Source organism: Hetaerina americana, unplaced genomic scaffold (assembly GCF_022747635.1).
Source record: "Hetaerina americana unplaced genomic scaffold, ioHetAmer1.1.p SCAF_7, whole genome shotgun sequence".
Lineage (NCBI taxonomy): Eukaryota > Metazoa > Arthropoda > Insecta > Odonata > Calopterygidae > Hetaerina > Hetaerina americana.
In genome coordinates, this window is record NW_027287316.1 from 46,608,268 (window position 1) to 46,623,181 (window position 14,914).

At 36.3% G+C, this 14,914-nt stretch overlaps 1 protein-coding gene across 1 annotated transcript; it reads right to left on the minus strand.

Annotated features, from left to right (window-relative positions):
* Positions 1-4,967: 4,967 nt before the first annotated feature.
* Positions 4,968-14,914, minus strand: Nhe1 (Na[+]/H[+] hydrogen exchanger 1). Its single transcript, XM_071595522.1, has 10 exons — positions 14,214-14,914; positions 13,952-14,143; positions 13,698-13,790; positions 12,875-13,051; positions 11,433-11,673; positions 10,399-10,710; positions 9,935-10,077; positions 8,695-8,778; positions 8,445-8,591; positions 4,968-7,273 (listed from the first exon to the last, which is right to left on the minus strand). Exons 1-10 carry the CDS (start codon positions 14,826-14,828, stop codon positions 7,043-7,045), a joined length of 2,235 nt encoding a protein of 744 aa, XP_071451623.1. The 5' UTR covers positions 14,829-14,914; the 3' UTR covers positions 4,968-7,042.

Sequence of the window (14,914 nt, forward strand, 5' to 3'; positions counted from 1 at the left end):
TCAGGTTCTCTTATTTTAGGAGCGTGTCTTTCATTTCTTTGTTTTGAATGATTTTGTACAATTCCTTCGCGAGCATGCCAATCGGCAGTATAGGCGAGGTCAGCCGTATTTTCGTTTGTTTCTATAAACAGTGTAACAACACACAATTTCCGTGAGCAGCGCCACATCGCAATCATTCAAGAGGAAAGAGTTTCCAGTAGACAACACACGACTTCTTGAATTCGGACGTATACCCTCTTTTCAATGTAAAATGTTTCATATTCGTCAACCCAGTTTTCGGTGTCTCCGAAATAATTTCACGCTCCTTTTACTTGGATGAAACAGTTTAGGCCACAAGTAAATATTCTCAAAAGCAATCCTTCGCAACGGCAATAGAGACGGATAGGCTGAATTATCAGGAAACCTTAACATGCTATATCATATTCCTACCCTCGTAGTTTTTGCGTGCTCATCTAATTTTAAATCGACGTTGGTGATCTTTCTTTTAATCATTATAAAATATTATTGTAAATAATTGCCAGAAAATACAGCCTGTACATCAAATTTGATATGCCACACTTTGAAACCCGTTTCATTTTATATTGTCTTTATATATTCTGGGCGAAGTAAATATCTTATAAATAAATTAATAAGGGCACTGTATATTGGTAACACTAATTAATTGTAATTAAAAAAATTCAGGCCTTATCATTGTCATTTTAGTGTGTTAAAATCTGCTTTTTGTCACGATCGCGAAATGTGCAACATAAAAATGGGCATTTAAAGTTTGAAACTAAAGGTATTTCATCATTTTGCTAGTCGATTTAGGTTGTTTAAACTGAGTGGTCTGATCTTTCGACATAGAGGAGGGCTTCATTAATCCCTTCAGTAACAGAAGTAATTCGGCCATTAGACCTAGATTTCTTCAGGACAAACCAGCAGGAAAAGGTATCTTGCAAATCTATCAATAACGGGGACGCTGCGAGGTATTTTTCGACATCTCGAACTCTCATTGTTCGGACGCACACACGTGCACTAGAAGATTGCGGAAGCAAAACAGGGAGAAAAGGAAAGGAAGTGGACAAGTCTATTACCCGCGCATCCATCCCTCTGCCATCTACGGCCCCAACCCATTCGCGCGCCCACACCCACACACAAACGCCCAGGAACTCCTTCCCACTCACCACCCTTCGGACTTCCATTAAAACCCGAAGCACTCACTCTCGCCGCCAACACCCGCGACTTCCATTCCCCTGGGTAAACCCCCCTTCTCCCTCTCCGCTGAGGGACCCCCATCCCCTCTCTCCCAACTCATGGCCCTCCCGGTGTTTGTTGACGCCGTTAATGTCAGGACGGGGTTGATGGGAAGGCTTGGACGAGGACGCAGGATAGGGGGCCACTGGTGGGTGTAAGGGCGGTGAGATATGAAGATGACTCCTTCCCCGAGCCAGGAAGGGTTGTGTAGGGAAAATAGTCGGACGTGGAAGGAGGCAGCGGTTGACGGGTGGTGGGAGTGCATTTCCGAGACACCGACATGTTTATTATCTTTACGAGACGCGGGAGAAGCGAAGCGCATCCAAAATTCGTGGAAAAAACCGAATAAATATTGGAGTGGTATACAATTATTGGGTATAAGAAGGTAAGTAGAGGAGTTAATTTTTAGTCTTCATATAATTTAACTGCTACTAGGTAGATCAGACCACTATAATATAATATTAACCCTACTTAGATGAGTTTCGATGCAAAAGGGAAATCGTCTCGGAAATCCTAACTGTTGTAATAGACTTTGCCTATAAGCAACTGTTTAAATCTGCTCTTAAAAATTTTTCAAGAGTCCACATTCTAAGAACAGTTTGTGAGTTGATCGAACAGAAAAGATGAATTAAGATGAGGACCGTTCAGGCCCGACTTCAGTTGATCCAGCGAAAACCCGAAATTACGACGGGACTGAACAAATAAGCACGAATTTTGAAGGAATGAGTATTTTTTAAACGTGAAATAATTATCTGTTTTTTTCACTTTCTGTGATTAACAAATTTTCATTTCTTTTACGTAAGAATGGAAATTTAGGTAAATATGAGAAGGTTTTGTGGAAGTCTTATTTATGGTATTGTACCAAAACATGAGACAGCTTGCAACTTGGTCGTCAGGGCATTTTAAACTTCCATCATGTGTGATATTGCGGGCAATAAGCGACTGAGAATCATCAGTTGTAGGAATCGTTAATATCAATTATTCATCATTATTTGCTTGATCATCTAAGCAACCATGTGAAAGAAAGAGGGTGCTAAGGGAGAGCGGGAGAAATGACAACGATGCCGAATCATTTCAATGCCCGCCTAGAAATTAAAAACATTCGTTTTGTGTGCTTCCCGTAAAAAATATACTGCACAAGATTCGAGAGCTCAAATGTCCGTAATTAAAAACAGAAAGCTGAAATATAACATCATTTGAAAGAAACTATATTCATCTACGTCTACATGAAAGTAATCTCCCGGTATGTAACTACTCCGGGATCCACCAAAAAGGCATGTGGCAGGGGGTGCACCAGGTGGGGTGGGTAAGGGAGAGGAAGGGAAGAGTGAAAAAATATTCACTGAAAACCTAAAAAAAATGTGCAAAGTTATATACATGTTGGGGGAAAACCTAGTTAAAAATTCGTGTTAATATTCCCAGGTCTCAACTCGTAGGTTGCAGCAAAATACATGCTCGCGAGGTTTCAGAAATCTATTATTAACATTTGCAACTTCAGACTTTCGATAGCTCTCACAAGTCCCTAAATACGAGGTCACCTTGACAAATTCTGTAGTGGCGCACAAACTTTTCACCATCTGAGCAGTAAAATTTGGATTATGTTTAGCAAAATCATGGTGTACTTTTGGTTTTCATCCTCAACTATCAATATCCTATCAGCGAGGACGTTCGCTGACTGTCATTGAGTCTGCATGCGCAGTGCCCGGGTGAATTTATTTATCCTAGACCATTGGACTCAACATGGGAGCAACTTGAGATAGGTATAAAAGTTAGGGGGGAATACGTAAAATCAGTTGGGTTTGCTGATGACAAACTCTGATTTGTCAGTCAGCCAAGGGGTTGAAAGCATTGCTGATTGAATTGGAAATTCAGTGCGACAGGTATGGGATAAAAATCAACATTATTAAAACAAAGGTTATGGGAATTTCCAGAAAGAAAAAGGCTAAGCTGAACATTAAAATAGGAGGGCAGAAACTAGAGCAGGTAGAACAGTTTACATATCTCAGAAGTGTTTTGGACCAACACGATCAAAGTAGTAGGAACGTAAGGAGAAGAATTGCGCTAGGCAAAGAGGCTTTCACAAGGAGGAGGGAGTTAATGACAGGGACATTGAGTAAGGATATTAAGAAAAGACTCGTAAAAACTTTGATATGGAGCATAGTTATGTACAGCGTGGAAACGTGGTCATTGAAGCAGGAGGATAGACGTAGACTGAAGGCTTTTAAAATGTGGGTGTGGAGATGAATGGAAAAGGTGAAATGGACAGAGAAGAAAACAAACGAGGAAGTACTTGGTATGGTGGGCGAAGAGATGGGTTTGTTGGGAGAAATCCTATGGAGGCAGGAAAAGTGGATGAAGGGTGTATTGACCGGCAGCGGGATGTTGAGGACTGTAATTGAGGGGAGAATGTTAGGCAAATGAGGGAAGGGCAGGAACAGGATAGGGATGTTGGACAGGATGAAGGGAGGAAGGAAGTACACAGATTGAAGTGGGACTTGATGTAGAGTAGGTTGCTGGATTGTGTTTTGTTAGTAGTCACAAAATATTTATTTGGTAGTCGTGTCATCCAAAACCTACCTTAACGGGTAGATTACTTAATAATAATAATCTATATCTCCTGTAGGATTTAAACCAAGTGTCACTTATGAGCGATGTATTTCCCCTGCAAAACTGTAGTTTCCTCCCCATGACCATTCTTTTCTTCTAAAACCGTACTCTCTGCATTTAACAGTTCTAGGCGAGATGTAGTGGAAGTTTGTCATTATGAGAAAAATCAATTTTGTACTTTTCCACAGGTTTGCAAAATCTAACAGAATGTATACATTATCTAAATTGTTCTTCCCCATGACTTCTTGGATTACCACTGGATTGACTGGGTCTGCTCTTATTTATGCCAATAATATTCCATGTTCACTACCTTTCTCCCCAGTGTTCCACTCTTCAGTACTAAGACTACCACACATTGACTTTCCACCCCTTTACTATATATTACTCCACTATTACTCCTATAATCCCTAATCTTTCCACCTCATCTTGCGCAGGCCTAACATTTTTGTATTTCTTCTCTTTATCTCTTCTATCTCCAGCATTGTCCTAACATTCCATGTCCCTATTTTTATGGAGGCATTCCACTAGTGCCTTCCTTTCTGCTGCCATCTACATGGCTGCACAAGGATTTCATGCGATGATGACTGCATGGACCTTAAATCTCACAGTATCACTAACTTATCCACCACTCCAATTACTTCTCCATTGCTGGGTGAACGTGGCTGATTTGGAGGCCACCATCCTCCATCATGAGGATGGTGGCCTCCAACTCAGCCTCATGCGGAGTACAATTTCAACAACAAAATTTTCAAACCACCTTCCCTTCCCCAAAGCTGCTAGTTTTGTGTTTCCTTCCTACGGAAATGTTCTTGGCAACAGTCATTAAGTTCCCTTTGGTAAATCATGCACAGCACTGTTGTCTTGAAACACTTGGTTTCATTCCACACCATATAGAAAACCCAAAAAAAAGCTACATTATATCATTATGAGCTGCAAGAATTTCAGCAACAGATTATTCACCTTGGTTTTAATTCGATGACTGAAGTAATAACATTTCAAAACCTTGATCAAAGTGCCTTAGATGGATTACTTCAGTATATTAGATGCGGAATAAGGGTTAATGGATGGCTATCATAATCTACAATGTAATAATGGATTTGTAGATGAGTTCATAAAAATTTATTCACATCAAATGACATTAAAACCAAGTGCTGCTTCATAAAAATAGCCATCTCATAATTTTCTCTGACAAAATATAATGTGGCAACACAAAAAAAAACCTTAAATGCAAGATATAAAATACTGAATGTATTGTGAACTTGTCCAACAAAGTAAAACCCAGAAACAATTCCACAAGGACAGAGTTCACAGAGTAATCCAAAAGGACAAATTGTATTGAAGCAAACAATTCTTTTGAATTGTATCCAAATTTATCATCTTCAACCAGCATTGCTTTGACATTTAAAGCAACATATAATTGTTCAGTATCTACATAATACTTTTTACTTCTGCTACACAAGGATCATTAGCATAGAAAAGTGACCACTCTGTTGTGTGTATGTATAGAGTGATTATATTTTTCAATAGAATTGACCATTTATCTCCACCATTGTTGCAAAAAGCATTTCATGAATTTTGAAAGCATCACCAATTACAATTTTACAAAATAGCCAAGCACAAAATAGCACACAAGTTGGTTAGCAGCTCTCATGTATCATATTGTTTGGACGCATATCATAATATAATGCCAACAATTTCAACTTGGTTGAAATCGATATATATATATATATCTATTAATAAAAATATTATATTTAAGGTTTCAGGTAAAGCTCTCACAAAAATAAATTTTCAAGTATTAAAGTATACAGGTATAAAGTCTTTAAAATTTGCAATTATCAAACAAAGTTTAAAAATCACTAAGCATTAATAATCAACTAACAGTTAAATAAATGTTGTGGACAATACATCAGTAAATATGCTGGGCTGCAATTGATAGCAATTGACGCCCAGGAAATCCACTGAATTATGTATTTTCACACTGACTTCTCAGCTAATCCTAATCATTCTAGATGTATATCTACATTTAACTCGAAAAGAATATCATTTTTATTCTCTTTGACAATAACACGAATATCTCTATTACAATGGGCATCTTGCACATTGCAAATCTTTGGCTCCAATAAGACTATCATTTCTGGTAACAACTATTAATATTATAGTAACCCAACAGGGCCAATATTTATTTTTTTTTAAACCAAGAATTGGCAAAAATCAGTTGTTGCATGGTCATGACTACCACACTGGGATAGCCTATAAAAAAGGTAAATTTCACAAGTGGACATTGTTTACTATGAGAAAATTTACCATTAACATGAAAAGATACACAACAAAATAGAGCGAGCATCTCTTGTGTACTCCCTGACTGTGGGCACTGACAGCTTGGACTAGCATCAAATATTAGCATTCAATGTTTGAACGAGCAATTATGTATGCACTCTCAAAATGATTGGAGAAATTTGGCATAAGGGGGCATTTTTATAGAAATGTTCAATCAGTAACTAGATTCTTTTCAAGAATTATTATTCTCATAAGTACAAGATGTTCCATCCAGTAATGAACCCAGAAAATTAGAAGATCTGTAAAAATGTTAAAGAGGATCGAGGACAAGTATGGACTTTATAATATGTAACATGCTCCTCTGCTAGGGAGAATGAAAATCATCACAGTCAATGCACATCAATGTCATTTTAGTGCAAACTAAAAGTTCAATCCATTGGGCAAATAGATGGCAAACATTTAAGAGCTGCACCAATAAAGTACATGGTGTTATTACAGTTTAAAGGAGTAATAATAAATAAAATTGCACAATTTCAGAACGACACCACCATGAGGTATTTTAAAATCTATTGGTACATTAATGAAATGTCTCTTATGACTTCATATTTTTCCAATAGCAACAATGAACAAGTTACAGTAGTCTTATTTTCTGATTTAAAAACCACAGAAGTGCTGATTTTCAACACACAAGTTGTGCAACCGTCCAACACAAGTAAAACCTTCAGTAAACATCATAATACTTTGATGACACACACTTCAAATAAACATACTTCACAATTTCACCATGACTGATTTGCCCACCATTCGAGCAGTTTGGACGGGCCTTAAACGATTTATTTACAACACAAACAAACCCTCATGTATATAATACATACATATGTGCATATTATATATATATATATAAGATGAAAGACAATTAGCTTGTTCATCGAGGTCTTCCTCTCTCACTTGGTCCTGCCGTTTCTAAGGCTGATAACTCGCTACCTGTCCCTCGAGACTTACCACCTCGACCCTTTCCCCTACGTGAACTATGTGGGGGAATCACAGGCCGAGTCAGATCTTCGTGATCATCTTCAGAATCTAGGGGAGAGGCACGGACTGCTTGGTACCAGCGATCCGTAAGATCTCGCATTTGACTATGGCAGTCTCTCAGTTCCTGATTGAAACACGAAATTGAACAGTTAAAAAATATGGTTATAACAACAAGACAATTTAAATCAGTCATAATGTCTCTCTATTGTTGTGAATCCATTTAAAGCAGTAAAGATTATTACTTTCCTCATAGCTAAAATGAGTAAGATCATGCTGTGAATGGCACTCATATATGTGACACATTAATAGATTTACATTGGTAACTCCACAGATGTTTCCAAAGACAAAATTCGAATATTATTTGGAAGATATATTTTTGAAAAACTGTTAAATCACATTCATCTACAGATCAATGGCATTAGTAAATTTTGTGAACCATTAATGGATCAAAGACATAAACCTTTGATCATTTGTGTGATAGTGAAGCATTGTGCACTTGATAATAAAGTGTATATATAACTGCATTAAATTTTAGAGGAACACATATTCTAACAGAACTAGTCACTGTAATATACGTAAACCATTCAATAATTCCTTAGAAAATCCAAGAGATCGTCCTCATAGTATCAGAAAAGGTTTACTTTAAGTAAGCCATCTCTCAGTAGACTACCGTTAAAGTTTCAGCTATATCCATCATGTGGTTTCCTTTTCTAGTCAATTGAAGCAACAAACTTCTGTTCATTTAGAAAAATGGAAAAAATTAATTTCATCTGGTGATTAAACAAATCTATTTTAAAGGCTCGGCACCAAAAGAGATCAAAGCAGAATTGGATGAAGTTAATAACACATCTTCAGTGTTTGCAATTGTTTATAATTAAGTAAATGAGTTTAAACATGGCCTTACATCCACAAACAATGAATATCATTCGGGATGTCCAGTGGAAGTGACTTCCTACAGAATGATAGACAAAATCCATAATTTGTTTTTGAGTTATTGTCTACTCAAACTTGGTGAAATAGTTGAGGCCACAGGCTTAACACAATGTACCTTAATTGAAAGCTATGAAAAACCATTTTCAAAGTTTGAACATAGGGCAATCTTGGTGATGCCCTATGTCTAACACTTGACAATGAATACCAGCCATTAGGAAGTAAAATTATCAGACAGAATTGTGATGTTTCTCTTTGGGATAGTTCACTAACACAGTAAGGAGATAAAACTTTTGGCATACAGTCTGTTAGTACAAACAAAATGAATAGTCACTAATTATAGTTAAATATATGGTTTTGCTCACCTGCTGAGTAAATCTCCTGGTGAAGAATGGCATGAAATACTTAAGGTCCCACTTAGCAAACCCACCTGGACCTCCAGAGCGAGAAAAAGATACTTCTAGTTCTTCTTCTGTCAACTCAGACAAATGTTCAGAATCAATGGCCCGGCCCTATTGGAATAATTATTCCACAAAACATATAGCATAAACCGTACACTTCTAATGATAAAGATAGAAGTTAGCAATGATCAAATCAAGTTAGTTCGACTCTCACCATTTTTCGAGTCTTGCTGAGGGATATTTCTCGATCCTGATGTCTCCTCCTCCTGGTTGTTTCTCTTCTATTTGCCTGGAGGAACTGCAAAGTAGTAACAGTTTTCAAAACAATTAAAAAAAATTTAAGCATGCACTAATGTGACAAAGTAATGCTCTACTATATAAGTATAAGATAAAATGCCTCTACAATATATGTATAAACATGTAATGTTGGTACTCCATAGATAAAAATTTTTAAATAAAATTTTGTTAGCAGTTTCATGCTATTTTACTACAGTAGCATTGGCTATACATATTAAAAATATGCACAGTCACAGGACTGTGCTCACCAGTATCATGCAAGTAATTTACTGATAGTGTAGGAGTGTTTATGACCTGGAGAGTTTTTACATAGACCATAAATTTTGCTGGTTGATCACAGCCAGACTGTTTACTTAAGTCCTATAATCTAGTCCTAGTCTATAAGCTACCAGAAATTTGACTTATTTTACAATTATATCATGAACTATTATAGTCACCTCATTAAAAGTATTTTAATATTATTTGTGATTAGGGGTGCTTTAACTTTATTCTTATGGCTGTAATTTGCACCATACAAAGGCAATCACTAATACTTAAAAGAGGTTTTCATTTACTTAATGTATGATATTGATTTGGTGAGGTATTTAGTCATAAAAAAGTGTACGAACAGTGAGTAATCTATTCCATAAATACTAAAAAACAAATATGAAGTTTTCTATATTCAAAGAAACTGCAGGAGATTTCGTGACAGTAATTTTGACAGAGTCATTCATTAATGTGCATTATAGTGCAGCAATTTCAAAATGTAAATGTAGAAATGAATAAAATTGAGATTCTCCAAACACATACCACCATTTTCATTGTTTTTATCATTACAGAATTTCACGTGACGTATTGCAAATGGTTTTGGAATCTGGAATTTTGCCATTTCTGGGAGGAAATCTGTGACAATCTTCATCAGCCCTATTCCAGAAAGATGGTATGCTAACAAGAATTTTTATAATTATGAGGGCCTCAAAATTTAGATCTTAAAATAGTGCCATTTCTTCACATATCATCCTGTATGTTTCCCCAGGTTATGTTACTTTAGCAAAGAATGCATTCCATATTTGAAGACTTGACAAAAATATTAATGGCAAGTTATTGTATCAATGTTTACAATTTTCAAGGATAGCTTTACATGAATTTGAAAGACCTATTAGTTTTATACTAGATACCTTCATGAGCGGCATCGTTGACCCTCCTAGTAAAAGGGTTGTAGAGAGAACTATGACTAAAGTGGTGGTAACAATTACACGACGTGTCTCATCAGCAAACTCCAAATGAAGTGAGAGAGCATAAGCAATGGCTCCTCTTAAACCTGAAAAGAGAAGGTTAATTCAATACAATTTCAACTGATCTGATACATCCAAATAAATATCACTAAATAATATGAATGTTCAAGAAAAATAACAACACTAATGCTCATCTATTTTGACTACAGAAAATCATCTAATGAATGATATTTCATTTTTTTAATAATCGGTCTCCATTAGAAGTAGAAGCATAATTGTTATTACCATGCATTTTCTCTTAGCCTACTGAAGTTAATGCTCTCATGATGTCATTTCCACCATCGCAATTCAAGATTACATTAACATGTCACGAAACACTTCTACTGCTAAAAATGATAAATACATACCACTAAACCACATGATGAAGGCCATACGAGGTGTTATGTGGTGCTCCCTGAAGCGATTGACTATGGCAGCAAGAGGGAAAATGTTCAAGGCACGGCCAATGAGACAAAGCAGGAGAGACCACACAATTAGTGCCACTTCAACACGGTGGCCACCCCATGAAGTAGCTAAACCCAAGTACGCAAAAACACATGACTCGGCTGCAAAAGCCAGAGTACGCATGGTTTGTTGCATTGTTACCTGGGTCACAGGTGACACATTATAGTGTGTGTAGTGGGACATGACTATGCCACATGATAAAATTCCCATAATACCTGGAAAAGAAATAGCAATAATTACATAAGAATTGCAGAGAGGAAAGGAATACTATTTTGCTGGTTTATGAGGATTATGTATTCATTTTTTGGCTCCTTAATATATTGCAAAATAAATATGCTTTTGATGAACGCCATTTTGTATGAAGTGATACAGATAGAATGAAGTCAAGATTTCTGTCATAACCTTATTCTCATAGTGCGTTGATAGTTAATGCAAATTACACGGATGTGTCATGTAAAGTATGTAAAATAGTTTTCTTTCCCATATCAAGAGTCTGAAAAAAGCTGTCCATGATTACAGATAATGTTACAAGAATGCATCTTTGTACAAAATGGACTCCAAGGGCAATCTACATAGTTACACTCACACTCTAAATATAGGGTGTTTTTGTAGATTAATTTTCTCACCTGGAAAAAACAGGAAGTTAATCAAATGTCCTATGGTTAGATGTGATGTCCCTAATCATGACAGAATTAAATTTCAGGGTGCATCAGTATATCCATATGTAAATCAACATTTTTATCGCTGTAAATCAACATTTTTATTGCATTTTGAGATTCCACCAGGCTCCCTGTAGGGGCAGGGGTTCACATTGATTGACAATAATGCCCCTTATTTTCACTTCAGTACATGACAACCCTGGGTCTTAGTTTACACATGGGATGGATGATGTAATAAACTGATGTCATATGATAATATACAGAGAGCGTTAACATACCAGAGAGATGAAGCCCTTCTGCAAGCACATATGGAGCATAGGTAAACACCAACATAAGGGCAAATTCCAATGAAGGATGTCGTCTCAAATCTGCATGCTTGAGCAAGAGTGCACTAGCAAGTGCAAATGCAACACCAATTGCAGCAGATGCGAAGAAGGTCTTGCAGAACAGGCCAATGCCAGATGAGAGAGTTTCCCATGGTGACATTGCAGCTGTTTGTGGGTCATTATATTGAAGAACCTGTTAACATTAGAAGGTGCAAGAGAAATACCATTCTAAGAAAATAGCATGCCAGCATTTAGTCCTCTCAATCAGGCTTTCTAATAAAAGACATTTTTACCATGATAATACAAGTGCCAAAACCAGAAATCTGTCAATGACGGGGATGAATAAGATAGGCAGATATAAAAAAGTCTTTTAAGGATATGAAATAATGTTTACATTTGTTCATGCCCTTGATCATTACTACTAACACCTGCCAGACAGTTTCATTTTCCAACATACACCTCCACTAGATATTAACTACAAAGTGCAAAAACCATGGATAATTTTAATGTTATGCTGAAATGAGTGTAAATGAACCATTGCACCAATACACATAGCTGAGGTATTTTCATTCATAGAATTAAAGACACAATACATCACATTCACATATTAGGATCATATGAACATGTATAACTTCTGCTTTAAGGTCCTAAAGAGTCCAATTTTCCCCACCAACATCATAAAAGAACAAAATTAAATCTACAATTTACTGTGGTAAGTATTTTGCCTCTATTGCTTCTTCTTTTCTGATACTATTGATTCAATTAAGCAAGGATTTCATGTGATGATGACCATGGAGGCTCTATGGTTGTCACCAAATGAAAGTTGGTGGCTGATTAATCACATAAGTTTAAGGGCATAAACTGGAGCAGGTACCACAGGTCACGTATTTATTAAGTATTTTAGATGGAAATGGGTGAAGTAATAATTGGAAGAATTTCATTATGTAAAGAATCTATTAAAGAGGAGGATATTCATGAAAGGGAGCTTAAGTTAATATTGAGTTAAGAAAATATCAGTGAAAAGTTGTAATTGTAGAAATTACTGATAACATTAAATGCAGAGTATTTTTATAAGGCTATGAAACTAGGTCGTTGAGGCAAGCGTATAACCGTTGGAGGCATCTGAGATATGGGTGTGGAGGAGAAAGAAAAAATAAAATGGACAGAAAAAACATTTCATTCCAACAACACAATTGGTAAAAAGTTGTCTATCATTAAATAGCATTAGGTTTGGGAAAAAGAATATCAATGACTAGCCCCTTGAGATATAAGCGTCATAATTATTTGAATTAAATACCTTTTCAATACACAAATATTAGCAAACTTCGTCCCATTATTTGAATAATGCTAAAGAAATATTATTTGCAATAAATCTTACAACATTTCTAACTCACAGTTGTGGTAAGAACAATTGCAACAGCATCATTCAGGATACTTTCTCCAAAGACAAGCATGTTAAGTACAGGGTCCACATCTAGAGCTTGGAATATAGCTACTGTTGCCACTGGATCAACTGCAGATACCAAAGATCCAAAGGCAAAACTTTCAACAAAGCTCAAACGATAAGCTACCTGTGGGATAAAACACAATATTTCATTGAAACAAAGAGGGTTGAACTATTGGCAGTGAGTTTCTAAGGTGGCAATCCTACAGCCAATATTGATTCTTTGGGGCACTCTATAGTGATATTTCAGTCACCTAGTTATCTAGTATAGAACTCCACAAAAAACAATTATGGCTATGGGATGTCCCCTTACAAACAATATATTTTATAACCTAGAGTATTTTGGTTAAAAGTTAATTCACAAATATCTTCAGGTTTGACATGGGGCATTAAAATGTCAAAACAAGGTTATCCCACAGGATTTTTTGTGATTCAAATAATTTCATTAGTAAACCTAAAAGAATATTTGTAAAAATTTGCTGTTCATTCTAACAAACATGCTTTATTATAACAATTTATTAACAATTAATATATGGAAACATCGCACTTGTCCAAATATACTGAGCTAATAACTTTCTCATGTGCCCTCAATAGAAGAGACATTTAAGTCCAGGCCATTATTTACTTTCTCAATTAATCAAATTTACCCGAATATGATTAAATTTTTGTACTTGTACTCGATTTTATTCCCAGATTACATTTCTGCTTTGGTGTCCATAGCCTCTCGGTAGAAAGGTTATAATAATTAATCAAAATATGGGTTCATAGCTCACCTCGGCTACGCCTAAAAGATAAACTCCTCCACCAATAATTAGGGCTGATATGACGGTTCCAAACACGGCAAAAACGAGAATAGAACCAATATTCTGAAAATAAATAGAACATCTAATAACCAATGTGAAGCGATGATGATACTCATAAAAATATCATCATATCAATTTTAATAATATAAAAATGTCCAAAGTTAAAGGTACGCATATATATTTCCCCTGATAGTTATTGTATTTCTGAGTAAACCTTTTCCTACCTGAAAAAAGTTTCCTTTGTGCAAGTTATAGCCAGACTCAAATATGATTGGGGGAAGGAGGACTAAAAAGAATGCGGTTGGAGAAAATGCTTCCTCTCTCTTCCAGTTTGCAATGTTACGATCAGACATTAGGTTGATGATCATACCAATCAAGGCTCCTAAGAACACGATGACCACACTTTCTGGAAGATACTAAAAAATTCAATGTCAGTAACATAAGTGATAATATTTTTCAATGGGATACACGATAGTTAATACGTACGTGGAAGTTAGCTTGGAGCATGAGGTGAACCAAGAGGATACATAGAGCAAGTACGCATAAGACGAAGAATATTGACATTGAACTGTCATGTTCTTCCTCAGCCGCTCCTTTCTCAGGAAGAACTGCTTCGTCAACCGGTATCGCCGAGGATATTGTTGAGTTTGGTAGAGGTGGAACGGGAACAGAAATAATGCTTGAACTCTCTGTCGAGTTTTTCGTAACATTGGCCACATCACCAATTCCATTCACGTCTTTTCCATTTTCTTTAACACCGTCAACAGAATGTAAATTTTTGCTCGTTTCTTTATCCTGTACTGACTGTTTATCCTGTCCTGTTTGTTTAACCTGGTCAGATTGGTAAACATCTCTCTTGTATATTTTTACCTCGTCGTTACTTAACGATTTGTCGTCTTCGATCGAAATAATGTTCTCGTCAGATAATGGGATATCAACGGGAAGGACTTCTCTCCGGGCTATTCTTCCAATGCCCGTATTACTTTCGGAAAACCAAATACTTGATTTGTCCACCTTTACCGATGTGGCACATACTGCATAAAGTACAAATGACAAAAACACTGGGCGATATTTTTGCATTATATTGCACATTTCCATCATTATGGAACGAGTATGGACAAATTTAAAAAGTTTTATTTAACAAAAAAAGGATGGTCTATATAATAAATTTTCCCAGCAGACTGAGA

What these genes read in the sequence shown, in the direction of transcription:
- Nhe1 (XM_071595522.1), bottom strand. Translation starts at nt 14,828, where the DNA reads ATGATGGAAATGTGCAATATAATGCAAAAATATCGCCCAGTGTTTTTG. An exon ending in TGCTCCAAGCTAACTTCCAC is followed by an intron (nt 14,144 to 14,213) that starts GTACGTATTAAC and finishes TGAATTTTTTAG; the next exon opens with TATCTTCCAGAAAGTGTGGT. An exon ending in CAATTGTTCTTACCACAACT is followed by an intron (nt 11,674 to 12,874) that starts GTGAGTTAGAAA and finishes TAATGTTAACAG; the next exon opens with GTTCTTCAATATAATGACCC.